The sequence below is a fragment of the Phacochoerus africanus genome, chromosome 10, assembly GCF_016906955.1.
Source record: "Phacochoerus africanus isolate WHEZ1 chromosome 10, ROS_Pafr_v1, whole genome shotgun sequence".
In the NCBI taxonomy this organism is placed as follows: domain Eukaryota; kingdom Metazoa; phylum Chordata; class Mammalia; order Artiodactyla; family Suidae; genus Phacochoerus; species Phacochoerus africanus.
The window spans coordinates 3,446,679-3,473,342 of NC_062553.1; the positions used below are offsets into that span (position 1 = coordinate 3,446,679).

General features: G+C 60.9%; 2 protein-coding genes across 5 annotated transcripts in view; one reads left to right on the plus strand and one right to left on the minus strand.

The window, feature by feature from the left end:
• Positions 1-26,664, minus strand: part of SORCS2 (sortilin related VPS10 domain containing receptor 2) — a 463,077-nt gene that overhangs the window by 236,787 nt on the left and 199,626 nt on the right. The window lies entirely within an intron of this gene.
• Positions 21,080-23,582, plus strand: PSAPL1 (prosaposin like 1). Its single transcript, XM_047798313.1, has one exon. The coding sequence runs from the start codon at positions 21,093-21,095 to the stop codon at positions 22,647-22,649; it is 1,557 nt and encodes a 518-aa protein (XP_047654269.1). The 5' UTR covers positions 21,080-21,092; the 3' UTR covers positions 22,650-23,582.

The following is a 26,664-nucleotide window of genomic DNA, read 5'->3' on the forward strand; positions in this document are numbered from 1 at the left end:
GAGGCCCTGGGAAGCCCGCTGGGACAGCCTCCAGGCTCCCCGTGAACCCGCCTCAGTCCCTTAGGCTCGTCCCGGGGGAGCAATGCCTCGGTCAGGGAGCCTCCGGGGCAGCCCTGGGCTGGGACTCAAGGTTGACGGTGTGACAGCTGTGTCCTGGTGCCAGCCTGCAGGAGGGACCCCACGGAGGAGGGCCAGGCCTGGAGGGCACTGCTGCTGGAGGAGCCTCATGTCCCCGGAGCTGTGGGGGAGCTCAAGCCCCCCGACCTTGAGAAGATGCACCCCCTTGAGCGCCTGTCCCCTTGCAGAGTGGGCAGTGGGGTGGGGTTGGAGCTACACCAAGCTTCTGGCCTTGTGAGGGCCCACTGGGACTGCACGCCCCCCTCCTTCATGAGCTCCAGAGGCATAGGACAGCAGCTATGGAGACAGGTCCTCGGCATGGAGACCCCAAGATGCCACTGCCCCAGCTCCCATGGGGCCAGCCCAGGAGTCCACTTGCTGGCAGCAGGCACTGGCACCCCATCAGGCTGCCCCTAAACTCCCTGCGCACCTGGGTGGGGGGCCCCCAGGGATGCTGGTCACACCTTGATGAGGTGGAGGAGCACTGGGCACGGCGCCTGGCACCCATGGCAGCAAGGCCACCCTCAACACCCCTCCTGCCAGCTCCCATGCTGAGGACACCGGGCACTGACCCAGATGGAAGGCACAGGCCTCCCATCCAGCTGCTCCACCAAGGCTCCCAGCACTGCTCCCCACTCCATCCCCACCACCCGGGGACAGAGGCCACCCACTGAGTACGTCTCCCAGGGGGACAGCCACTGGCTAGTGTCCTTGATGTGGCAGCTGGCATCACACAAACCCCAAGGCTCTTGAGCCCAACCAGGCCATGTCCCTGGGCACTCCAGCCCCGCCCTGTCCCCTCCACCATCCCAGAGGGTGACAGAAAAGGGGCCGGCCCTGGGGAGGCTGGTCCAGAGGTAGGACACATGAGGCCATGCCAGCAAGTCAGACGCCTCAGGACAGGGTGGGACAGCTTCCCCCAGGAACTCAGAGTACAGAGAGGTGACCACCTTGTCCTGGGGGCCAGGTGGCCTTTGCCGTGGGTCACGGTGAGCTTGGGAAGGCTCACGCCTGGCACCCGTGCAGGTTGATGACACCGCTCAAGGTGAGACTTCAGAGGGCGTCCACGTCCAGGACAGGGCTCAGGAAGAGCTCGCTGTCTCGCCTGTGGAGTGACATCGAGAAGCTTCCAGGGCTTTGCCTTAGTGCCTCCCAGACTTGTTGCCAGCCCTCCGTATACCCCTTACAAGTCCCCAACTCCGACCCTGCCCTCCACAGGCCGGAGCCCAGGTCCTCCCACCGGCAGGATGTTGCGTCCCTCTCCGTGCCTCTGCACACAACCTGCCCGTCCTTTGGGGCTTTGGGTCAGCATCACCTCCACCAGGAAGCCTCCCAGGCAGGGTCCGCTCCCTGGTGCCAGGGCTCCTCTCGGGCCAGGACCGTGTCTGGGCCATCTGGGTCCTCAGCGCTGCCCAGCTCGGGCCCTGGAGGAAGGACACTCAGGTGGTGTTTGATGAATAAATAAATGAAAATGGAAGCATCCCACCTCAGTCTCGCTGATCAAAAGATTTTACCAACTTTTTTTTTTTTGCTTTTTAGGGCCACACACACGACATATGGAGGTTTCCAGGCTAGGGGTCGATTCGGACTACAGCTGCCAGCCTACACCACAGCCACAGCAACGCAGGACCCGAGCTGCATCTGGGACCTACACCACATGCAACACCGGATCCTTAACCCAATGAGTGAGGCCAGGGCTCGAATCTGCATCCTCATGGATACTAGTCAGATTCATTTCCTCTGAGCCACCACGGGAACTCCAGATTTTACCAACTTTGAAGCAGCAGGACTCTTGTCCCAAATAAAGTCTTACCCAGAAGTCCAGGTGTCAGAGATGAAACAGAGGAAAGTGAGCTGCTTGGGACAAAAGGGACACGAGGTGGGAACAGAATTCAGCCTGGCTTCCCCTCTTCCTCCTTAGCTCAGGGACCCCCGACAGGGCTTGGGGAGCACAGCCAGGGAACTACCAGGGTAATGGGTAAGGCTGAATCTGCATGCCGCCCCCCTCCCTCAACAACACTCAATGTCTCCCCACTGACCACAGTGCCTTGTCCTTGGCTGCCATCCTCAGCCCCCACTCTCCAGCCTCAAACCCCCCTGCCAGCCCTGTGCCCGCCGTCCCATGCGCCCTGCCCCCAGCAATGCTTTCGTGGGACGCCTGCCTTCTCATGGGCTGGTCGCTCTTTCCTCTCCCTTCCGTCAGATTTTTCCCAGAAGTACTTGCCCTTATGGTACCCCAAGGGGAGGAGGGTACCACCCACCCAGGTCAATGGGCAGGTTTGTGTCGGGGTACACCCTACTCTAAGACACCCCAGCATGCAGGCCAGAGATGCCCGGGCTGCCCTGCATCAGCGCATTAGCTCAAAACCGCAGCACCAGGCCCGGCCTCCCTCCCGGCCTCTCCCCCAGACCAGGAACGCGGACAAGTTCAGGGAGACACAAAAGGAAAACGCATTTGGTGCAGTCCCCCTGCTGCGAGGCAGGCTCCGCCCCAGGCCCCCATGTGTCACTTGCAATGATGTCCACAGAGCACTTGGCAGGTTGCTGTCCCTCCCCCACCCCGGGCTGGGCCTCTGCCGCCAGGTCTGGCTCCGTCGTCTGGCCTGGAATAAAGTCGCCTGGCTCTGAGGCCAAAGAGCGCTGAGATGAGAGACCGGAATTCAGGGGTGCTCAGAAAGAAAAAACGCCCATCAGCAAGAACCAGGAGGCAGGACGTCTGTCTGCAGACCTACTGTGTACTACATTTGTTGATGACCTACTATGTGCCAGGCCCCAAGAAGGCCTGAGGATGACACAGAAAGGGATGGACAGGAAGGCTGCATCCACAAGGGGCTGACATGCTGGATGTCTGGCTGGGGCCTTCAGGCTGACCCCCCCCACCCCATTCACCCCACAACGCAGGAGCAGGCACCTCTCCTTCCTGCTGGGGGCGAAATGGAGCCAGAGCAGTGAAGGGGCTTGCTGAGGACAACAGCCGTAGATACCAGGGTGGGGTGGGCAGCAAGGTCTGATGCCCCCACGTCCAGCATCAATGAGCATAAGAGGAGCTGCACCCTGGGCCTGAGTGTCAGGTTTCTCCGGGCCTGCAACCCAGGGCTGGGAAGTCTTCCGCTCACATCGGCAAAGATCCAGGCCTTTGCACCAAGAAGCCCCTTCCTGCTTCCCCTTCGCATCCCAGGTGGAGACGGGGCTGGTGGTCCCAGGAGCCAAATCCTCCAGCGAAAAGCTGCTTCCCCACCCGCTGCCCCCGGCTGCCCCTCCCCCACCCCATCAAGGTTTCCCTTCCTCCAAAGGAGGTCCCGCCCCCCCACACACAGACGCTGACGGGTGGGAAATAGAGTGGAAAAAATGCACCTTAAGGCAGATTCGTACCTTGCCCTGAACGTAAAACAGAGACACGCTCCTCGGTTTTCCTGATCAGAAAGGAAGCATCTCGTTTGGGAACTCCATTCACTCATTCATTCAGCTCCCGCGCAGCCGTGAGCACCTGGGACAGGCTGAGCTGTGTCCCCCCAACCCCCACACGCTGACGTCCTAACCCCAGCACTTCAGAAGGTGGCTGTAGTTAGAGACCAGGTCTTTGAAGAGGGGGCTCAGGCACGATGGGGTCAGGAGGGAGGGTCCTTACCCACGATGACAGGTGTCCTCACGAGAAGGGGTCATCAGGACTCTACAGGCCCAGAGGGGCGACCAGGTGAGGACACGGAGGTGACAGCTGTCTACATGCCCAGGAGAGAGCCAACGCTCCCAACCCCTCGGCCTCCAGGACTGGGAGGCGTGTCTGGGGCACCCAGTCTTGTACGGCAGCAGGGGCCCCAGGGAACTATCACAGCACCAGTGCGCGTGGGTCTGGCCCCCTCTGCTCTACTCTTTTCCTCTTCCTGCAAATCCTATGAAATAGGCCCGTCATTAACCCATTTCACAGAAGAAGAAACTGAGGCACAGAGAAAGGGAGATGGTCGCTTCACCAGCCCGCCCTTGAGGACCTCGGTGTCCCACCCAGGAGTCTGGCATGTGGATGAACACCAAGCCAAGGCCCAGGGCGGGGTCAGAACCTGCTCGGGGGGGTGGGGGGGCATGGTCTTGGCTGAACCCAGGAGGGCATTTTCGCTTCCAGCAGCCTCAGGGGAAGGAGGCGTGAGGCCTTCCAGGTGGAGGCCCAGCAGGAGCCACGGCTCAGCAGAGGATGCATGAGGAGCAGCCCAAGGAACAGAGTCCTGGTGTCAGCCCAGAGGGGCCCTCAGCGCCACGGCCAAGTGTGCACACGGCCCAGAGCTTTAGGAGAAGCCCCTCTCGTGCGGGAGGAGGAGGTGGTGTGATGTCCAGGTGGCAGGGGTGGGTAAGGTCCCAGCTGTGCCGAGGTCATAGGGGGTGGGGAAGAAGTGGAGGGTGCAAGGGTCCTGAGCCCAGCAGGAATGACAGGATTTGTGACCAAGGGTGGGGGGGAGGCGAGGGCCAGGGCTGCCCAGGGGCACGTGGGGCTCTCACCTGGTGACAGGGTCCCTGCGGGGGCGTGGCTGGGGCAGGAGAGGGACAGCTTCTAGAAGATGGAGCAAACTGGCAGAGCCAGGCCTGCAGGGGGCTCCTCGCACCGGGCTCCTCCAAGGTGGAGAAACAGTAGGCTCAGAGAGGCTGAGTCACCTCTGGGAGGTCACATAGCCCTGGTGGCAGGGCCTTCCCACTGCTGCCTGGGTGTGCCTCCTCTCTCCAGAGGAAGGAAGGAGAGACCCCCCCAGTGGCCCCCAACTCCATCCACACTGCCCACTCCAGGATCTCTAGGACCTGGGACTGTCCGCCCCCTGACACCAGACTCAAACTGCACCTTCCGGCCTGGAACGTTCTCAGCCTGTAGGGGAGAACAGGTCTCCCTGTGACCCCCCAAGGTGAGCCTCCCTGCCTGGCAGCCCTTGCTGCCCAGCCGCTGGCTCTCCGGGGAGAGGTGGGAGGGGGGGCCGCTGGGACACCCCACCAAATGACCTGTCTGCCACTGGGGCTGCCTACATGTCCAGGGGACGGACGGGCCCGAGGGCAAGAGATTCCCACTGGGATGGCTCTGGGCAGCCCCGGGGTCTGGGGTTACAGGCCAGGTGCCTCAGTGCCCACCTGGAAATGTCCCATCTCCTCTGCTGCCCCCCAGAAACACTGAGCCTCCTGGGAAAACACCCTTAGCACCCCAATTCCCAGGACTCAGGGGTAACGAGGAAGCAGCCGCTGTGGAAAACAGGAGAAGCAGGCTCAAAAACCTGAAAGAAGACCTACCATAGGAGCCGGCAATCCCACTCCTGGGCATGTATCCTGAAGAAAAGCCCACACACTAACATGCACCCCAATATTCGCAGCAGCATTATTTATAATTATCAAGACATGGAAACCATCTCAGTGTCCACCAACCGATGAATGGATAAAGAAGAGGTGATATCTATCTGTCTATCTATCTGTCTTTCCATATACGTAGATATAATGGAATACTACTCAGCCATAAAAAAGAATGAACTTTTGCCATTTGCCACAACATGGATAGGCCTGAAGGGCGTTATGCTCAGTGGAATAAGTCAGACAAAGATAAATACTACATGATATTGCTAATATGTGGAATCTAAAAAGCATAAAAACTAGCGATATAACATAAAGAAAGCAGACTCAGAGACACAGAGAAGAAACGAGTGCTGACCAGTGGGAAGGTGGGCGATAGAGGGGGGAGTGGGAGGCCCAAGTACTGGATGCGAGACAGGCTCAAGGATGGATTGTACCACACGGGGCAGAGAGCCAACATTCTGTCATGACTGTAAGTGGAAAGTAATCTTTCATATTGCATAAAAATAATTTTTTTAAGTAAATATTTTTAAAAAAGAAAGAAGCAGGAGGAATCCACTTAGCCAAACACGAGGTGAAAAGCAGCGGGCCATGGCTGACTCTGGCCCCAGGAGGGCAGTTCTGAGGGGCTGCCTGTGTGTTGGGGACACAGCGGCGGGTCACCCGGGCAGTGCCAGCAGTGGGCTGGTCTCTGGGCTTCTCACAAGCGCCCTGCAAGAAGGTCACCATCTTCATTTGCAGAAGACGAAGGTGAGGCCCAGTATGACAAACCCACCCGGCATTGAGAGCTCCTGCTGTGGCTCAGAGGGTTGAGAAGCCAATACAGTGTCCATGAGGATGCAGGTTCCATCCCTGGCCACGCTCAGGGGATTGAGGATCTGGTATTGCCACAAGCTGCGGCTGCAGCTCCGATTTGACCCCTAGCCCAGGAAATTTCATAGGCTGTGGGTGCAGCTGTAAAAAGAAAAAACAAACAAACAAACATACCCACTCAGCTGCTCAGAGCGGGTGAGGGACAGGTTCACGAGCCCCGCATTTTACTGAGAGTCAGGAGGTCACCTGTAGGCCTTTAAGAAAGTCGCTGACTCCAGGGCCTCAGTTCCTCATCTGTAAAATGGGGACGATACCTCTCTGCGGCACAAGGTGGCCGTGGGGACGGCAGGCAGGGCGGCGGGGCCGGTGCCCAGGAAACCCGAGGGGAGCAGGCTGCGTGCTCTCCCAGGTTCCGAACCCGGCTTCGCCTCCGTTCTCAGGCCACCGTCTGCAGCCGAGGACACATCCCTCAGCAGGGGAGGCCACACAGGAGGAAGACACGGAGGAGGACAGAGGGATGGAGGGTGAGTGGGGACAAGCCGAGCGGCTCGGGGCCTCCCCCTCTGCCCGAGAGCTGGACCCTCAGTCAGGCCCAGGTGCTCACGGTCTGTCAGCAAAACTCACACAGCACAGAGCTTCTGAGGGATGGCGCAGCAAAGCCAGCCTCTGGGGCGCTGTGAGCCACTTCTCTGTTCTCCGTCTTCCCTGTCCTGGTCTCTGTCTGTCTCTCCCTGGCTGTCACACACTCGTCCCGGGCACCTGGACCACAGCCGAGCCTTGGTGCTGTGTGGCAGGCCATCCCATGATGCGCAAGGCTGGGGAGCACCATCCAGAGCCCCCCGCCTCCCCGGCCTCTGCATGGGCCACCCTCCAGCCGCCTCTCTTGGGCTCCCTGCCTCGCCCGGGCCCTCCTGCTCCCCGCAGTCCTGCAGCCTGGGTCCCCTCACCGACCTGCACTCTCACAGAGGGACAGATGGGCCTGGGCGCTGGGGATTCCTAACGCCCCACATGGGTCCCACCCAGGAGGGCCTGCGGGTAGTTGTAAGTGGGTGGGACCTGGGGACCATCTCCCCTGCGCCTTAAGGGGAACTGGGCCTGGTGTGGGCTGCAGCTCGGCCTCAGGGCTTCAGGATGGTTTGTGGTGGAGCCTCCCAGGCGCCAGGCCAGGCTGCCTCTCATGCTGAAAACCTGGTCCCGGCCTGGGTCACTTCATTCATTCCCCCATTCGCTGACTCACTCATCCACTCACTCACTCACTCATCCATTCGTTCACTCACTCATCCACTCACTCACTCTTTAATTCGCTCACTCACTCATTCATCCACTCACCCATTCACTGACTCACTCATTCGTTCACTCACTCATCCATTCACTTATTCGTTCTCTCATGCATACATTCACTCATTCACTCACTTGCTCATTCACTCATTCACTCACCCATTCGCTGACTTACTCACTCACTCACTCACAGCATACATTCACTCATTCATTCACTCACTCACTGACTCACTCGCTCATTCACTCGCTCCCTCTCCTGCTCGGCGCTCTGGCTGAGGCCCCACCTCCCAGGGCCAGACCCCCTGCAGGTGCTGGAAGCCACACAGGAGAGCCTGGGGCACATGTGTTGGGAGAAGGAGTTGGGTCATTAGGCAAAGGACTTGCAGCCGTGGTGGGCGTTACGCCGCGGGGTGAGGGGGCCTCCAGGTGGGGTAACGAGTGGAGCGGGGGACTCCTCACATGGTTGGAGACCTCGGTGTGCAGGTGAACCAGGCTGCTTCTGAGCAGGTGCGAAGAGGAGATGGTCTCACCTGAGGCCTCGTTCGTGAAGCCCAACCATGGCTGGGAACCAGGGGCAGGGGCTGCTCCCTCGTTCAGCCGTGAAGGAGGCGGGCCCTCTGGTCGCTCATCACCCACCTTGGCTTGTGACCAGCATCTACCCGTGTAACTCCAGGGAACCCAGAGTTGCCAGGGGGTCCTCGTGAGCCAGAGGAGACCCTCAGTCAAATCCCCCAGAGATAAGACTGAGGCCACACCTGAGGTCACAGCTGGGGATGGAGCCCCAGACCCCGCCCACAGCCACGCCCACAGCCAGGTGGGACCCTCCCTCACCAAGAATAGAAGATGCAGCGGCCCCACGCCTCCCGTGGGCCCCGGTCTTTGGGTTGTTTGAAGGGTAAAGCGGAGAGCAAATGGTATTTGTGTAACTCATTTCAAGGACCAAGAATTTCCAGATGCTTCCCCAGGCCCCACCTCCCCCGATCCTGGCCCCAGATGCCTTTCTCACAAGCCCCCCTCTGGGGCAGTAGGGCAGCTCCCTGGGACCCCCGGGGTGGGGTGGGGGGAGGTGGAATTTCTGGCTGTGCAAGCTCCGCAGGGAAGAAGGCTATCAGATTCCTGGAAACTTGGAGCGGTTTTCCAGGCCAAAGGCGGCCCCACCAAAGACAAAGCAGAATCCACCTGAGAAGCTCAACCTCCAGGCCCAGCTGGGGAAGGGGCATGCAGGGGGCTCCCCAGGGCCAGGCGGGGGGGTGGGGAGCCAACCCCCCCCCCTTGTGAGCACTGAGGGCTTACAGGGTGATTGGATGGACCATGAATTGATGAATGAACAAATGACACCATCCAACATTTATTGAACCCCGTGCCACGCGCATCCCCCATCTGAGCGAGACTCGGGGTCACGGCAACCTGTGGAGGGGGATTGTCACCCCACCTGACAGGTGGGAGATGGAAGCGCAGCACCACGCGGAAACCTGCCCCACGTTGCTCACGGGTGGGTAGCAAAGCAAGAGTGCGTCTCCTGGTTGGTGGGCAGGAATTCCACCACACTGCTGTGTGCCCGGGAGGGGAGGGGCGGGGGAGAGAAGGAGGGAGGGAGGGAGGGAGGGAAGTACCATCTTTGGAATACGCGACCTTGACCTCGAGGTCCTATTTAGCCCTCTGCAGGGCCAGCACAGGGAGCACACCTTGACCGCATCTGGTGATGCTTCGTGCTCGAGCAGCAGCAGTCCGCCTCCAGGGGACCAGACCTGAGCTCGCGCAGGTGCGCTGGGAGACTCAAGGCTGCGGATGGGGAGGGGCCAAAAGAGCAAAACCCGTGGGAGGAACAAAACGCGGTCCCTCTGAGAGGAAACAGATCAGTGGGGGTTATTCCGACAGTGGAATCCCACCTCTCAACAGGGAGCCGTCCCTAACACAGCACCGCGGGGAGAGGAGCTCCTGCGCGGGACACTGTGAGCACATATATACGGCACAGACTCAGTGGCATCCTTTGTTTATGGACACAGACTGACGTCAGAGCCAGTGGGGACAAGGGCAGGCCGGGGCTGGGAGAGAGGCCAGGGCTGCATCCGCGAGGCTTCACGGTGCCAACGAACTGCAACGCACGCAAGATGCCAACATCCGCCTAACCTCACGGCCACGGACACAGGGGCCAGGGACGTGGTTTCCCACGGCCTGAACTGTCTCATCTTCGCAATGTTTTAATTTAGGATCCATCTCTGATGGCAGCAGCGTCCTCCTGGCGGGTGGCAGGAGCCGGGGTGCCTGTCCTGAGCCTGCCTCCCTGGCTGTGGAGCCTGGAGGACCCCAGACGCTGGCTCTCCCTGCCGTGGTTTGAAGCCCACATGCCCCACATGTGGATTAATTTATTCGGGAACTGTGCACCTAAACGTCCATGGAAAATAGAGCACTTTCCCGACGGGCTTGACACGTGAACAGAAGCGACGGGATCTAAGGTGACGGCTGTGTACACACGAGCCGCCCCCAAGGAGAGCGGCCGGCCCCCCGGGCCTCAGCCTTCTCAGCTGTGAAATGGGTGAGGAAGGAAGCTGTGCTACTGCCTCACAAGGTTGTCCTGGAGAAGGAGGGACCGTGTGTAAGGGGCGAGCAGCTCACACAGGCCCCGCGTGTCCTAAGTGACCAATGAAGGGGAGGACAAGCCACCCCATGAGCCGGAGCCCTGGGGACGCCAGGCCCCGACCGTGAGCACTGTCCTCCCCGCAGCCCCCTCTGCAGGCCCAGAAAAGGGGGTCTCAGCCCAGCGCCTCCAAACAAGCAAGTCAGCTGTTGCACAGACTCCCAAGCCAAAGGACCCCTCCTCCTGTGACCCAGAGCTGTGGGGGCGGGGGCAGGGCGGGGGCTGGTGGCCCTTCTGCCCTAGAAGAAGCCGCCTGGCCTTCCCTCTGAGAAGGGGTCTCTGGCCGCCCCCTGGTGAGCAGAGCACTTGCCTGTCCAGCGCAGCCCCACCCTGCCCTGCCCCGAACAAGGCCCTCCTCTGCTCCAGCAGCGCCCGTGGCTCCCCAGTGCCCTTCTAGATCTTGGGATGGAGGAAGGGGAAAATGATCTGGAGCTGCAAGTTCGGGGCCGTTCCTGGGAGCATTCCGCCCCGGCTCCTCGCTCACGGGCAGGATAACCCTGCTCCTGTCCCCCTGGGCGGCCAGGGGTCTGGAGAAGCCAGGGTGTGGAGGGACAGGAGGAGGAGGGACAGTCCCCATGGCCAGGGGACCCAGAGGGTGGCTGCCTGGTTTCAAGGCCAGCCCCGGCTATCGCCAGCTCTGGGACTGGCAGGTCCTCAAACGGCCTGATCTCACCTTGAAATGAGGTGGGCACAGGGCCTCTGGCTGGGCTGGGCCGCAATGAGGGCTCCCCGGGGGCATCCCTGGGGGCGCTCAACACGGCACCTGAACAGGGAGACCCACATACCCCATGTGCAGGATGGAGGGTGGGGGTGGGTGGCAGTCCTGCAATCCTATAGCCACCATGCAGGCGCCTAAATACCCAATGAGAACGACTGCGATGGGTTGCAATTCGTGTGTTACAGTCTTAACCCCCAGGGCTGCAGAATGCTACCTTACCAGGGAACAGGGTTGCTGCAGATGGGTTTGTTAAAGTGAGTTAAAATGAATCGTTCTGGAGCCGGGTGAGCCCCTAACCCAATGACGGGTGTCCTGATAAAAAGGAGATGGCGGGGGGCGGGGCGGGGGCGGCAGAGCCAGGCCCACAGGGAGAAGGCACATGAAGCGGGAGGCAGAAACCGAGTGATGCTTCCGCCAGCCTCGGAAAACCAACCCTGCCAGCAAACCCCCGGGAGCCAGAGTGGAAGCCTGGCAGAGGCTCCCTCCAGGCCTCAGGAGAAGCCAGCCTCGCAGACTCCCTGACCTGACTTCCGGCCTCCAGAACCAACCAGAGAGAGTCAACTTCTGGGGTTCGAGCCCCCAGCCCCGTGCTTTGCTAAGTAGCCCAGGAAGCTGACGCCAGGGCTGGTGGCAAGGAAAGCTATGGCCACCAGCACACGTGCCGATGTCGCCGGCTGGGTTCAGAGGAGAGAAATTGGGTCCCTCTGGGAGGTGGGCCGGGGGCTGGGCGGAAGCTTAAAGTCAACCGGCAGACACAGTCTTCAAATCCCTCCCACGGGTTCCTCCCTCATCAACCTCGGCTCCTCCCAGCAGCTTTCAGGAGCCTCAAGACCACCCTGGCTGGGACTTTCACCCCAGCCTGGACCTCCCTGCTGGGCGCTGACAGCCTGTCCCAACGCCCGCTCTCAGCCTGGTCACCTCCATCCTAAGGTCACCATTTGCCCACCCCCAACCCAGTCCTCTCCCTGGGAGGAAGGCCCACGCCCGCTGCCCGTCAAGCAAGCCTGGGCCTCCACCCATCCCCTCGCCTCCAGTCTCACCACCCAGGGTGATGGGCCGGTCCTCCCCCGCCCTCCTCCACGCCACGCCCAGGGCCAGACACCTGCCTCTCACCTGGATGGCACAACAACCGGCCGACAGGTCCACCTGCCTGGATCCCCCTCCTCCAGACCAGCTTCCCAGGTGCTCAGGTCTAACGTGGGGCTGGTCCCTGACTCCTCTCTCAGGGTCCACATTCAAACCAGCAAACATCCAGACGGCTCTAATGGCCGCCACCCACCCTCCCATCAGGCCGTCGCCTGGATCTCACCTGGATCTCACCTGGATCACGGCAGTGACCTGACTCTTCCCGAGCAGCTCCCTGGGCTTCCACCCAGACCTCCTTGCTGTTCGCGAACCACCGGCCACAGGGCCTTTGCACAGTCCCTCTGGAGCACACGTTCCCCAGACACCTACCTGGTTCTTACACCTTCTCAGGGTTTCACCCACATATTGAAATTGCTGACCACGCCCACTTCTGACGCCCCCGCCCCTCCCCCGTCATCACCTCTCTCCCTCTCACACCACCTGCATATGTAACTGTGGTTTCATGTCTGCTTCCTCCCGCTAGTTCCAGGAGCACAGCGTTTTCTGTTTCACTCATTCAAACATCCCCAGTTCTTAGAGCAGCACTTAGCACAAAGCAGGTGCTCAGTCCACACTGGCTGAACCTGTACATCAGAGCGAAGCCAAGCAGACACGACGCGGGCCGCCTGCGCTCGGGGTTTTCTTTCCCCTCTTCTAAAAGAGTAAAGACGATGCTGCCCACGTCGCCAGCCTTCTCCCTGCACCTGTGGGGGTGAGCTAACCTACTTTACCTGCCAAGGAGGCCTGCCCGCTCTCCCGGGCACTCTTCCAGAGCCGCCTCCCAGGGCGGGCCGGCCGGCCGAGTGGGGCTTGTTGAGAGCAGCCTGGCCGGGAGGCGGGGCAGGCCCAGCACCTGGAGGGTGCCCGCGGGAAAGCACCTGTGCCAGCTTCGGGATGCGCGGGAGGGAGGCACTTGGCGAGGCTGGCATCCCGGAACCCCGAGGGAAGGTCTCTGGGCTCTGGAGGCTCGTGTGTCGGAGGCCCCGGCCCTCGGAGTCCCACACCCTTGCGTCTACAACCCCTAAGCCTCCTGGCTTCTCTGCCCTCTGTCTTTACGTCCCACCCCCCTGGGGGCTCCTAAGTGCCTGGAGGTGGGGGCCGCTGGGGCTGGAAGATCCAGCGCCTCCCCAGGCTTTGGGGTTGTAGGGACCAGGGTCTAGGTCTGGCCCGCCAAGCCCGGAGCCGCTCAGGCCTGCGTGTCCCAGAGCTGAGCTCCAAGCCTCTGGGACTTGCCACGGGCTAAGAAGAGCTTTCCACACCGTGTTTAGGGGCTGGCGTGTCCCAGGTGCTCCACCGACACCCAGGTGCCTCGTTCCAATCCCAGAGGCTCTCCAGGCAGAGGGGTCTCTACCCCGGCTGCTCAGGGCCAAGGCTGGATCCCAAGGACAGCCAGTGTTTAAGGTCAAGGTCAGCAGTGCCCAGAACTCATCTGCTGTGGATGGAGTGAATCGTGTCCCTAAGAGACAGGCTGACGTCCTGACCCCCAGGACCTATGAAGATGACCTTATTTTAGAAATGGGGTCTTTGGGAGTTCCTGCTGTGGCACAGCGGGTTACAAATCCGACTGTAGCGGCTTGGGTTGCCATGGAGATGCGGGTTTGATCCCCGGCCCAGCGCAGTGGGTCAGAGGATCAGGCTTTGCAGCAGCTGCGTCTCGCATTCCATCTCTAGCCTGGGAACGTCCAGAGGCCACGGCTGCGGCCATAAAAAGACAAATTTTTTAAATTAAAAAAAAAAAATCGGGGTTTTTGTACGTGGAACTGGTTAAGATGAAGTCCTACTGGATTAGAGTGGGCCCTACTCCGGGGGCTAACATCCTCATAAAAAGAGGAAATTTGACACAGAGAGACACAGAGACACGGGGAGAAGGCCGTGTGATGGCAGAGGCAGAGACTGGAGGGACGCAGCCACACGCCAAGGGACACCAACGGCTCCTGGCCCCCCCGGAGCCCAGAAAGAGGCAAGGAAGGCCCCACCCCCAGAGCTCAGCCCTCCCAACGCCCTATGCCAGACTCTGGCCTCCAGCGCCAGCGTTGGGGGGGGGGGTCTCCATCCTCTGCTGTTACTGGAAGCCCAGGTTTTGGGGGGCCTCTGAGGGCGGCCAGTCCCAGGTTGGAGGCAGCTGGAGTGGGAGAGGTGCCCCCGCCCACCTCGCCCACCCGTGAATGCTGGTCACTCTGCAGCCCCAGCCCCCTGCAAACCACCCAGCCAGGAGCACATGCCTCTCCACGCAAGGGGCGCTGAGCTGACCCCGGCCTCGCGGGAAGGGTGGATGGTGCTGACCTGTGCTCGCGGTCTGCAGGTCCAGCTCCTCTCTGGGGCTCGGTGGTGAAGCCCACGCGGCACCTTGTGCTTGGAAGATGCTGTGACGGAGCATCCCAGCATCCCCTCGCCTCCGCCCCGCTCAGGAATCACGGCCCTCCTGTCCCGGAGCTCTGCTCGGCTTGCACACGCCCTCGCCTGTTGGCTCAGGTATGAGGCCCGGCCTCCCCCGCAGCTCCCCGGCCACCGTCACCTCTGCCCGGCTGTTCCCACCCACCATCCAGCTCAGCCAGGAAACACTGGGCCCCCATGCTGCAGCCCCTACTTCCAAGGCTCTCGGGGGCAGGGTGCTCATCTGGAGGAGGCTCTGACCCTGGCCTTGGGCTACCGCCCAAACCCCTCACCTGGTCCCCTCTCCACTCCCCCCCTGCACGGTCCCCTCCCCACCCCTCACCTGGTCCCCTCCCCACCCCTCACCTGGTCCCCTCCCCACCCCTCACCTGGTCCCCTCTCCACCCCTCACCTGGTCCCCTCTCCACCCCTCACCTGGTCCCCTCTCCACCCCTCACCTGCTCCCCTCTCCACCCCCCTCACCTGGTCCCCTCTCCACTCCCCCCCTGCACGGTCCCCTCCCCACCCCTCACCTGGTCCCCTCCCCACCCCTCACCTGGTCCCCTCTCCACTCCCTCACCTGGTCCCCTCTCTACCCCCCTCACCTGGTCCCCTCTCCACCTCCCCACCTGCTCCCCTCTCTCCTCAGACCTTATAAAAAGAGCACTTGGGTAAATCCTACCTCCACCTCCTCAGTAGAACAAATGCCTGGGGTTGGGGGGTGGCTCGCTGGCTCAGAAGACCCACCAGCCTCACACTGGCCCCACGGCCTCCTGGCTGCTGCACCCTCAGCATGTCACACCCACCTTCTGCTCCCCCTGGGTGCCCCCCATATCTGTGTGCTGTGCTCAGGTCACTGTCCCAGGGCCCACAGACTGCCCAGGGCACTGGCCCCCCACCCCACGCTCGCCCTGGGCCGCTTTACTGCACAGACACTGTTTCTACCGGGCGCTAGACGGGTCAGTGGCATTTACGTGTTCGTGGTTGGTCCCCAAAACATCTGCTCCTCACTGGTCCCCTCCCCACTGAGCTCCGGCTCACGGCAGGAGCTGCACAAATACGTGGGGCATGAGCGACGCGGGAATCCCCCCAGTCCCAGCACGGCGGCGGGCAGTGCGGGTGGCTCCTGGGCAGGGACAGGAGTGTCACCCAGAGGAGGCACAAAGAGCAGGGGGTGGGCAGGGGCATCCCCTCGGGGAAGGCTGCCGCGAAGGAAGGGAGGGACTGGGAGAAGCTGGTGCCCCTGTGCTCAGAGGCTGCAGAACACAGGCCCCCCAGGGGTCACCCTGTGGGGGCAGAAGAGTGAGCAAGACAGCTCGGTCCTGCCCACGCAGCAGGGCGGCCTCCGGGACTGATGGTGATGTGGAGACCAGAGCGTCCGGCAAAGTGCCGAGAAATGACCCTCGTGGTACCAGGACCTCCCCGGTCCCCTCCTCTCAAGCTGGTCCTCCAGGAAGCAAGCAGGCTGCAAGCTCTCCCCAGCTCCTCCACGCCCCTCCCAGACCCTGGCTCCTCAGGAGGGCCCACACCCACAAAACGCCCCCTCCTACCCCCCAACCCTATTGGGACCAGTCTGATCTTTACTTGGAAAGAAAAAGTAAGTAACTTCCAGATAAATTTTTTAAACAAATGGAACTCATAAAAAATACAGCAAATGCTGCCATCTGTTAGACAGTAGGTGGTAGAGGTACACTTTTATCATTCCTGGCACCTTCTGCAGGGTGAAATCAGAGTAGTGGGCAGCAGCGCTAATGCAGTGACAGCCAGGCGCCACCATGTCATGGCTGGTGCATCTGCTCAGCAACCCAGACCCCAGGTCCCAGGTGGCCCCAACAGAAGGGCCCACTGTCCACCTCACATCATCCCCAAGTACAGAGCAGCAGTGCTCAAATAACCCCACGCACAATGCCACCCCATGGTGACACCATGGCAGGTCACCCAGGGGACACCGCCCAGCAGCGAGGTGCAGGGAGCTGCAGGAACAGCAGAGTGAGAGCAGCAGACACGGTGAAAACACACGCTTCCCACTGATACGGATGCAGAAAGAGGTGAACTGGTCTGAGGGAGGAAAATCAGAAAGGCGTTGGCTCTGGTTGAGGGGCGATGAGGAAGGGGCCCAGGGGCCTTGCACGCCTCAACGGGTGTGGTTTACACCCTTGTGTGCGTTTGACGGAACTCACCGACTCACGTTATGAGGGGCACATTTTGATATACCTAAGTCTCATCTCAGGAAGATGCAGACAAATGCACACAAATACAGAAGTCTGGTTCGTGGGTTTTGATTTTCACAGTGGTAGGTGTTGGCGCTTCTGAAATGACTGTGTGTATACTGTGGGGTTCAGCAAATGAGTAAACAGAATAAGGATAACAGGAGCAGGCTACTCACTGTTGGGCAGGGGAGTTAAAAATAAAGAAAAGGGGAGCTCCCTTGCGGTACAGTAGGTTAAGGATCCGGCACTGTCACTGCAGCAGTTGGCATCGCTGCTGTGGTATGTGTTCAGTCCCTGGCCCAGGAACTTCCACCTGCCTCAGGTATAGGAAAAAAGCGGGGGGGGGGGGGGAGAAAACTAGAATATTGTCTAAGGATCACAGCAAACTCATAATCTTATGAAGACATATGATAAATGGGAGTTCCCACTGTGGCTCAGTGGTAACAAACCTGACTAGTGCCCATGAGGACACAGGTTCAACCCCTGGCCTCGTTCAGTGGGTTAAGGATCCGGCGTTGCCATGAGCTGTGGTGTAGGTCACAGAGGCGGCTCGGATATGGGCATTGCTGTGGCTGTGGTGTAGGCCAGCAGCTGCAGCTCCGATTCAACCCCTAGCCTGGAACCTCCATATGCCGCGGGTGGGGCCCTAAAAAGACAAAAAAAAAAAAAGACATACAACAAATGGATGATATGCACACATACATACAGGTGTTCCCCTGTAGGTACCTGCCTGTTTCTATATCTATGAAAGTCTGTCTCTCTATTTCTGTGTGAATATAAACTTCCTCTTTCCTTTATCCCTCCCCCTCCCCATCAATAAGAGGGAAGGTGTTCGCAGCCCTGTTCACCCAGACCGCTGGATGTAGTGACGCCACAGTCATAGTGGGCACATCTAGTGTCTGGCTTGTGGCTTCTAAATACCTCGGGGAGCAGGCTGATTCCAGGGCTGGTTCACGGAAGGCACAAGAGGAGACTGGACCGAGCGTCCGCGAGCAAGTACAGAAGGCCTCCAAGAACGATGGGCACCTGGCAGAAACACACAGGCCAGCTCAGAGGGCCCCAGTGCTGCGATCTGGGCCCTTCAGGCATCAGAACAGTTGTCGTTGTGGATGGCAATCGGTTCGATCAGGTCAACCCTCACGCGTCCCATTGGAAGGAAGAAAGGAAGGAGGGAGGAGAGAAAGGTCTTTGTTACAGAAGAAGAGCAGCAGCTTAGAGACCCCGGGGAGACAGGGCTGGCGAATGGTCGGCAGCGCTAACACGCATGGGTACACGTTTGAGGAGGACAGACTGGTGTGCCCTCCAAGTACCTTTCTAAATGGTATTCATGACAGAAAGCAAGCAGGACCTTCACAGCGAGGGAAACAGGCAGACCTTCAGCAAGTGGCCCCAAGGTCAGCAGGACCGGGCTGGCCCACAGCCTCCCTCCCCACGGGGGGCGCACGGGGGGTCCTGCCCCACGTAACCGTGAGGAAAGCCGGGCGGACTCGAGGGGAGGGCGTTCTACCAAACAGCCCCCAGCACTCTGATGTCACCAAAGACACACGACAGGTGGCCGAGAAGCCTTGACAAGCGCACACAGCCTGTGATCCCGGAGCTCGGCCCAGAAAGTGAGACGAGGACACAGGGCAGATCTGGGGACACACAGGCTCTCGGTGACGCAATGGTATTGTGTCAACATCACAGTCCTGCGCTGCGAGTACCCGGGAGAACGTCCCTGTCCTGAGGAAACGTACACCGGACACGATGTGCTCTCAGCAGGTCGGAAGAAAGCACGTACGCATAAATGCAGGTGGACAGAGGGATGGCCGGACAGGCGGATGGGAGGAGAGCGGGGGAGGGGCAGCCCCAGAGCAAATGGGCAAACATGCCTGAGTGACAGGTCTCCGCGAGTCCCTTGCTCTATTTTTGCAATAGTTCTCCCAACCACAACTCGTCAAATGTTTCTGAGGATAGTGGGGCCAGCACAGCCACCTGCCGGCATCTACTGGACACCTGCCCACTGACCGCTGCAATTCCGCTCCTCGAGGAAGCCCAGCATGGATGGGGAGACACGTGGGTCCCTGGACACACACAGAAATGTCTGGAGCCCCAAACTGGACACGACTCGATGCCCAAGGAGAGCAGAATAGACAAATTCACTGTGAATTCGCCCAACGGATTCTGCACAGAACTGAGAGTGCAGCAGCCAGATGGACCTCATCAGCACAATTTTGTGCCCAAAGAGTCAGACCTGAAACAGTCCTGGTTCCTGGCAGCCAATGAGGGAGGGGCAGGCCCGGGGTGTCTGGAAGGGGGCTGCCAGGAACTGCCAATATTCTGTTTGGATCTGGGTGCAGGTTTGTGGGTCTTCACTGAGCTGAACACAAAATCTGCGCGTTCTCCTGCATACACAAAATATTTTAATAAAAATTTTAAAATTAGGAAGTCCAAGAAAAAAGTCTCCTATATACTTTCTTTTTAGGGCTGCACCCATGGCACATGGAAGTTTCTGGGCTAGGGGTTGAATCAGAGCTGCAGCTGCCGGCCTACATCACAGCCACAGCAACACCAGATCCTTAACCCACTGAGCGAGGCCAGGGATCGAACCTGAGTCCTCACCTGAGTCCTCATGGATACTAGTCGGGTTCTCAACTGGCTGAGCCACAACATCGGACTCCCTCCCGAAGCTTTTATTCTTTTTTTTTTTTTTTGCTTTTTAAGGATGCACCCGAGACCTATGGAAATTCCCAGGCTAGGAGTGAATCAGAGCTGCAGTTGACAGCCTACACCACAGCCACTACCACAGCCACAGCAACGCGGGATCCAAGTCACATCTGCAACCCACACCACAGCCGGATCCTAAACCCACCGAGTGAGCCCAGGGATCGAACCCGAATTCTCATGGTTACCAGTTGGATTCATTTCCACTGTGCCAAGACAGAAACTCCCTATGCTTCTTAGAAATAAAAAACCATTCAGTTTTCCATCAGTGAGGAGAACATTCTGGACCTCTGGGAAGAACAGTGTCCAGGGAAGGAGGCCAAGGCAGTGGGCAAGAGGGCCGAGCAGGAGGCCAGGGGCTGCCCGGGGGGCCCTAGTGCAGGCCCGTCCACGCCACGGGGCAGGGCCTCCTGCATGCTGGGCCCTGGGCCCACGGTCGCGTAGGATGAGAGTCGGTGCCCTTGAATTCCAGGCGATGGCCTGAATGAAGTGTGTTGAAATGAGCCGAGTCCTGCCTGGCCCAGGCACCGAGCCTCCAGCCCCACCTCTGCCGATGGAGCCCCTGGAGCTGGGCAGCTACCATCCATGCACCTGAGCGCACGCCCAGACTCCCTTCATTCCGAAAGGTGTCTGTCCTCCGGTGCAAAGGAACCACAGTCCAGGGTGCAATGAGAGCTCAGGGCACCCCGTTTTTCGCGTGCTCTTCCCAGCCCCACACCCCGGAGGAAGGCAGACGGAACAGCCCCAGCCACATTCCTCCACCGGGGCCGCTGCAACCTCAGGCCCCAAGCCTGACCCACATAGCTGGGGGTACGGAATGCCCCACGGGGCCCTCAGAGCCCCGGAATTGGGGGGGTGGGGGGGCGGCACCAACCGAGAGTCTCATGCCCACCAAGGGCCCTCCCCTTGGGTCTCTGACCTGCCCATCCCGGGAGGCCCAGCAGCAGCTGGGAACCGTGTGGAAATCAGGCCAAAGGCGAGGCTGGCTCTGAACTCTCCATTTACTGGACAGGATCCAAACCAGGACACCTGCATGCACCTGCCCAGCACTGACTCTCTCACCTGGTAATTCTTTTTAAAGCTCAGGAAGAATAGTAAGAGCCTAAGAGACACAGGAATGAAACGAAATCCTTCTGTGTTTGTTTTCTTTCCACCACCATCTTCCTACCAAGAGTGGACCAGCCCACACTCGGCCAAGTTTCCAGAAGGAAGAAGCCAACGGGGCCCGGGAGGCTCTCCCGTGCGGGGCTGTCCTCGGAGGGCGACGGGCGATCCTGTCACAGGTGAAGACGTGAAGGGCTCCTGCAGGGCACGGCCAGCCAGGCAGCCCATCTCAAGGCCAAATGTAGAAAACAGAGCTTCAGTATTTGCCCAGCCATGGAATTCACTTAACCTCCCGGCATAAAAAGGAGAGAATGCATTTTGTGTCCCAGAAGGGGACAAAAATTCCCCTGGGGCCTCATATCTAGGAGGGGACCCAGCCCCGGGAACAGGTCAGGATGGGACAGTGAGCCACGGGGAAGCTGCCGCACCCAGGCGGGGCCGGCGGGCTTTGCGGGAAGGAGTCCAGTTTTGCTTCATCTGTAAACAAGGTGGGTCTTGAAAGATGAGTGAGAGCTTATCCAGGGGGAGGGCAGAGTGGGGTTCCAGGCAAAAGCGGCCCACACCAGGCCATGGGGCACCGGGAAATGAGTCAGGCTGCGGAGGTGCCAGCTGGGCGGGGCTCCTGGGACTGCGCAGCAGGCGGGACCACGGGGTTTATATCAGCACCCGGGCGGCCGGGCCGGCCCAGTGACCTGGCAGCATGTTCTGTGCACTGCTTCTTCTGTCCGGGGTCCTGGGCACCGCCCTGGCCAGCCCCATCTCTGGCCCCGAGGAGTGTGCCAAGGGCTCAGTGGTGTGGTGTCGGGACCTGCAGGTGGCGACAAGGTGCGGGGTGGTGGGGCATTGCCGCAGCACTGTCTGGAGCCAGCCCACCGCCAAGACCCTGCCCTGTGATGTGTGCCTGGACGTGACGGCTGCCGCCAGCAATGGGCTGAACCCCGAGGCCGCAGAGACGGACATCCTGGCTTTGGTGATGAAGACCTGTGAGTGGCTTCCCAGACAGGGGTCCTCGGCCAGATGCCAGGGGATGGCAGAGGCCCACGGCTCAGCCATCCTGAGCATGCTCCGTGGGGACCCAGGCAGCACCCCGGCCCAGGTGTGTGTGGCACTCACCCTGTGCCAGCCACTGCAGAGGAACCTGGCTGCCCTGGGGCCGCTCTCCAAGGAGGATACATCCAAGGGAGAGGCCCCATTCATGACCAACGGGCCCCTCAGCTTCCACCCTGTGCGGATTGCTACGAGCTCGGTATGCCAGGACTGCGTCCGGCTGGTCACTCAGCTCCAGGATGCCGTTGGGCCCAGCCTGTCCTCCCTAGCAGAGGTGACCACGCAGGAGCAGTGCGAGTCCCTTGAGCCGAGCCTGGCTTCACTCTGCAAGAACTACCTCCGCCAGTTTTTTGCGCCCATCAAGCAAACACTGAGGTTTGTCCCCCCGCACGAGGTCTGCAAGAAGGGGGGCTTCTGTGAGGAGCTGGAGGGACGGGGCCGCTTGGCTCACGTGGCTTCGGTGGGCAGAGTCCCCTCCCTGGAGCTGGCGTCCCCGAGGCAAGAGAAAGAGCTCCAGATGAAGGCCGGCGTGATCTGTGACGTGTGCCTGCAAGTGGTCCAGAAGCTGGGCCACTGGCTGGAATCCAACAGCACCCAGGCCATCATCATCCACGCCCTGGACCGCCTGTGCTCGGCCCTGCCCGCTCCCCTGGTCCGAGAGTGTGTCACCCTGGTGGACGCCTACAGCCCGTCCTTGCTGGAGCTGCTGACCAGAGTCACCCCAAAAAAGCTGTGCACGGCCATCTGGCTGTGCAGCAGACGGCGGTGGGCCCGGGACATCCCGGAGCCCCCTGCGACCCTGCTGCCCCCCCTGCTGGACAAGGAGAGGCATGGCGCCTTCTGCAACGGGTGCAGGCGGCTGCTGGACTTGTCTGCCCGCAACCTGGAGCAGAGGGGCACCAGGCAGGTCCTCCTGAGGACGTTCAAGGGCGGCTGCAGCATCCTGCCGCTGACCTACATGACCCAGTGCAACCGCTTCGTGACCGAGTACCAGCCCCTGTTCATCGAGACGCTCAGGGACATACTGGACCCCATGACCCTGTGCACGAAGATGGGCGCCTGCCACAGGCCCAGGACCGCGCTGCTGGGCACCGACCAGTGTGTCATGGGCCCGAGCTTCTGGTGTGAGAGCCCGGAGACGGCCGAGATGTGCAACGCCGTGGAGCACTGCCAGCGCCACGTGTGGAAAGAGTCGCCCTTCCACACCTGAGAGCACGCGTGACCCGGCTGCCCGAGACCCGGCAGGGGCCAGCACCGCCCCCACCCCCCGGAGGCCCTTGTCTCCTTGAACCCCACAAGGACCCTATGAGGTGGGTGCTGTCCCCACCCCCATTTCACAGATGAGAAACTGAGGCTCAGAGCAGGGAGGGTGGAAAGAAGCAGAGTCTGTCTTGACCACCGGGCCCCGTGGCTTGGCCCTGGCACGCGTCATCCATGGCCTGGGATGAGGGGATTGTGCCTCCCCCGATTCCCCATCACTGTGCTGTTGCTGGTGGTGTGGGGGCCTGGCAGTGGCCGCTGGTGCCCCCTCTTCACCTTGGTGACGGGGGCATGGCTGGGGTGAGCGGTGGCAGGGAGAGGAGGGGAGGAGCGGGGCTGTCATGGGCGGAGGGCCGTGCCTGTTTGACCAGTTGGAGTGGGGGGACCAGGTCTCATCCACAGCCACCATCACCTGCTCAGGCCAGAGCTGCTCCCTGGGGTGGCCTCGAAATGCACATGAGGTGTGAGTATCTGTAAATCTTCCTGGGGAGCAGGTGGGGCTTCGCTCACATGCTTTGAGGGGTTCCTGGGCTCCAAGCAGCCCACAGCAGGACCCCTCCCTGTACCCCAGGCTTAGGCTGCCCTAGTGACAGGCAGGAGGCAGCCTGCGCCCTAAGCAGGGAGAGGAAAGAAAGCAGGCCGGGCGCTGGGCAGGCTGAGCAGACCCCTCCACCTGTCGGAGCCTCGGCTTTCTCATCTGTAGAATGGGGGTGATCACACCTGTCTCGCGGGGACACCGAGACAATGTGAGGAGGTGTCTGCGAGCTTCCTCCCCCCAAAGGACCAGCATCCACCCGTCTGCTGGGACCAGCAAGACCCAGCTCAGGGTCCCCAGAAGCATCTGGCTATGCAAGCACTAAATGAACTGCAGGCTTCCTCCAAACAGCATTGGCTGTGTTTTCGTTCTCATGAGGCCCGGGTACAGGGCAGCTGCAACACCCGCTTCTCCGGCCCCACCCAGGCGCCCTCTCCTCCAGGGAGCCTTCCTGGGGCTCTGAGCCCGACTTAGGTGCCGTGCCCGCTGTGGTTTCCCATTGTGCCAGATGGTCACCATCCGTCTCCCCAGGACACCATGCGCCCCTTGAGGACGGCCATGGGTCACAGCACGTGGGACATGACCCCCACTGTGGCCCATGCCAGCACAGGGCTCTCCGGGAAGAGCCCGAGAAGCTGCAGTCACATGTGCCCTTCTCTGGGACAGGATGGAGCTGCAGCCCCTCCTCGGGGCACCCGCTGACAGTTGTGTGATAGGTCACAGCTTCCTGGGACATCACTGGTCACGCATCACTGGTCAGCCTGTGAGAGGCCAGGAGGGGGTGAGACCCGTCTCGCAGGTGACGGTCTACGCAGCGCTGAGATGCCATCCCATCGCCTTCCCCCAACCCAAAGCTCCTCGCAGCCGGCGGACAGGGCGGGGTCTCCACACGCCCCCTCCCTCTGCCCACCCCACCCCTGGGCCTGGGAACCATCAGCTCGCACCAGCCCACGTCAGAGCTGTGACAGCATGTAGGTCCCGATGCAGGGCAGTCATGGAGGACGATGACTAGTGGTCGTCCCCCCAACCCCCCACCCACCTAGGGCTTCCCGCTGCCCCTACAGCACATGCCCGGAAAGCTCTGCACCCTCCACAACCACCATCACCGCCCCATCGCACAGAAGCGGAGACAGAGACCAGAGAGGTTCATAAATGGCTCAAGATCACACAGCCAGTAGGCGACAATGCTAGGAGTCCAGCCCAGGAAGGAGCGGGCGCCAGGGCCTGTGTTCCTGACCTCATACCCACAGCACCCAAGAGGCTGGGTTCAAGTCCTGACGCCACCACTCCATGGCCTTGGCCTCAGTTTCCCAGCCCTGAGCCCATGCCCTCTGCCCCCTGGGTCCTCGGGAAGATGGATGATGGATGACGTCTGAGAAGGGCCCCCCGACGCCCTCTCGGTCAGGACGGGGGCTTTTTAGCCTCTTCCCCCACTGGCCACGGCTTTCTGCATTTCTAGGCTGCCTCTTAGAAGACCTTTCACTGTTTTCTTTGTGCATCTCCCCCCTAAGACGCGCCGCCGAGGTTTCTAGGTCAGATACGGCTGATCTACTCCCCCGAGGGTCTTAACCGCTCGCTGCTCCCTTATCTATCCTCATCACATTCCTGTCCGATTAGAAAGCCTGGCGGAGGCAGGGAACTGAGCTGCTGAGGCCGTGAGAGCAAGCGCAGGGCGCGGGGACAGCCAGATTCAGGGAGCCCCATGAGGGCACCCCTGGCGGACAGAGGACTCGGGGGCACTCGTGACTTCACAGGGTGTGTGGCAAGCGTGTGGCTGTGTGCACACTCACGTGTGCACAGATGGTTTGCACAGAGCCCAGAGTCAGGGCTGGGCCAGCCCCAACTCGCCACAGCCAGGGTGGGGGAGCAGGCCAGCTCCGCGAGCTCCTGGTTCAGTCTCCATCTCCCAGTCTGGGAAATGGCCCCGGCGACCCTGAAAACAAATCTGGCTGTGGATGTGCTTCCCGGGCCAGGGCCCGCTCACTGGGACCAGTGTAATATATGCCTCACCCAGGTCCTGCTTCCTCCATCACCCCCCAGCCATCGCCCGCTTCTCAGTGCAGTGGCCCAGGCCTCTCTGAGGGTCGCTCCTTCCTGGAGACCTTGTCCCCATGCCACCTCCCGGCGAGGCCAGGGAGGTCCCCTGAACTTCCCAGCCTAGCTGCCAGCTCATCTCTCCTTAGCTGTTACCACCATGGGACGGCCTGTCGATTTCACCATGGCCAGCCTCCCTTCTGCACCATGGCCCCGAGGGGGCAGGGCTTCTGCCTCAGTGGTCCCTGCTGTGTTCTCATCTCCCAGGACAGAGCCAGCTTAGAACTGGGTCCCGTGTTTGTTGAGTGAATTAAGGAACGCTGGCTCCGGGGACCCCCATCTTCAGCCTAAACCCCCTCTGATCTGCTCTTTGTGGGCAGGTTCCCACCAGGGTTGAGTGTCTCCACGGAGTAGATGGCTCTGAAAGGCCCAGCCACGGCCAGACCCCCACCCCCCAGGTGTAAAAAATGACAGTCATCCTTCAATGAATGAAAATGAACTAGTTCCCAGCTGCCTGCCCAGGGTCACTGCACACACAAGGGCATCGTCCAAGGCCTGGGGGAGGCCACGGCCAGCTGGGCTGCGTCCTGGGGTCCACGACTGACATCCAGCCTGGCCTGTTTGCACAGAGGTTGGCTTCCTCCCCAAACAGCCAAGCAGACCCCGGGAGGGGGTCGGGGGTGGGGGGGGCACCCTTGCGCCTCTCTGCCAACGTCTGTGTCACCCAGCACGAGGTGGCCACTGTCAAAGGCCAGGGTCCTGAGCCACACGCACACTTCGGCTCCTGGATTCACCCACCTTCCCACCCGCCGCTGTCCCCACTCGTCCCACTCACACCGCAGGGGCTCAGGAGTTGGGGTGGGGGGCAGGTGGCCACCCCTGTCTAGAGTCCCCCTTCATTCTGTGTCACTCCCTGCCAGGGTTCGAATGTTGGTGAGGGAGGGAGGTTACAGACCCCAGCCCAGCAGGCGCCAGTCTCTGTGGCCCAGAGAGGGAGGGGGGCTGGCCCTGCTGTGGACTCCAGGCCCAAGCTTGAGCTTCGATGGCATTTAGGGTCCGGCCAGACGCAGGGGCTGGGGAGGGACACAGGTGCATCTGATCACTCCGAGGCGCCAGGAGCCGGAGCCCCACCCACGAGGCAGGAGGATTTGCTCTTCCCTCCCAAGAGGCTCCTAAGTAGCACCTCGTTCCCCCCACACTGGCGCAGTTGCCTGGAACACGACCCTGGAGACAGACTGTGCCAGAATTCACTGCAGGACAGCCAGGACTCCCCACACCAGGCGCGCGTGTAGAGGCTCCCGAACGGGTCCCACTTCCCGCCTCCTATAGCCATGGAGACCTTCCTTGTCTGGCTGCCCGACCTCCATGGACCAGCCTCCCGCCTCCCCAGGAAGGC

Bases quoted from the DNA above. Each gene is read 5' to 3' on its own strand.
- PSAPL1 (XM_047798313.1), top strand. From the start codon at position 21,093: ATGTTCTGTGCACTGCTTCTTCTGTCCGGGGTCCTGGGCACCGCCCTG.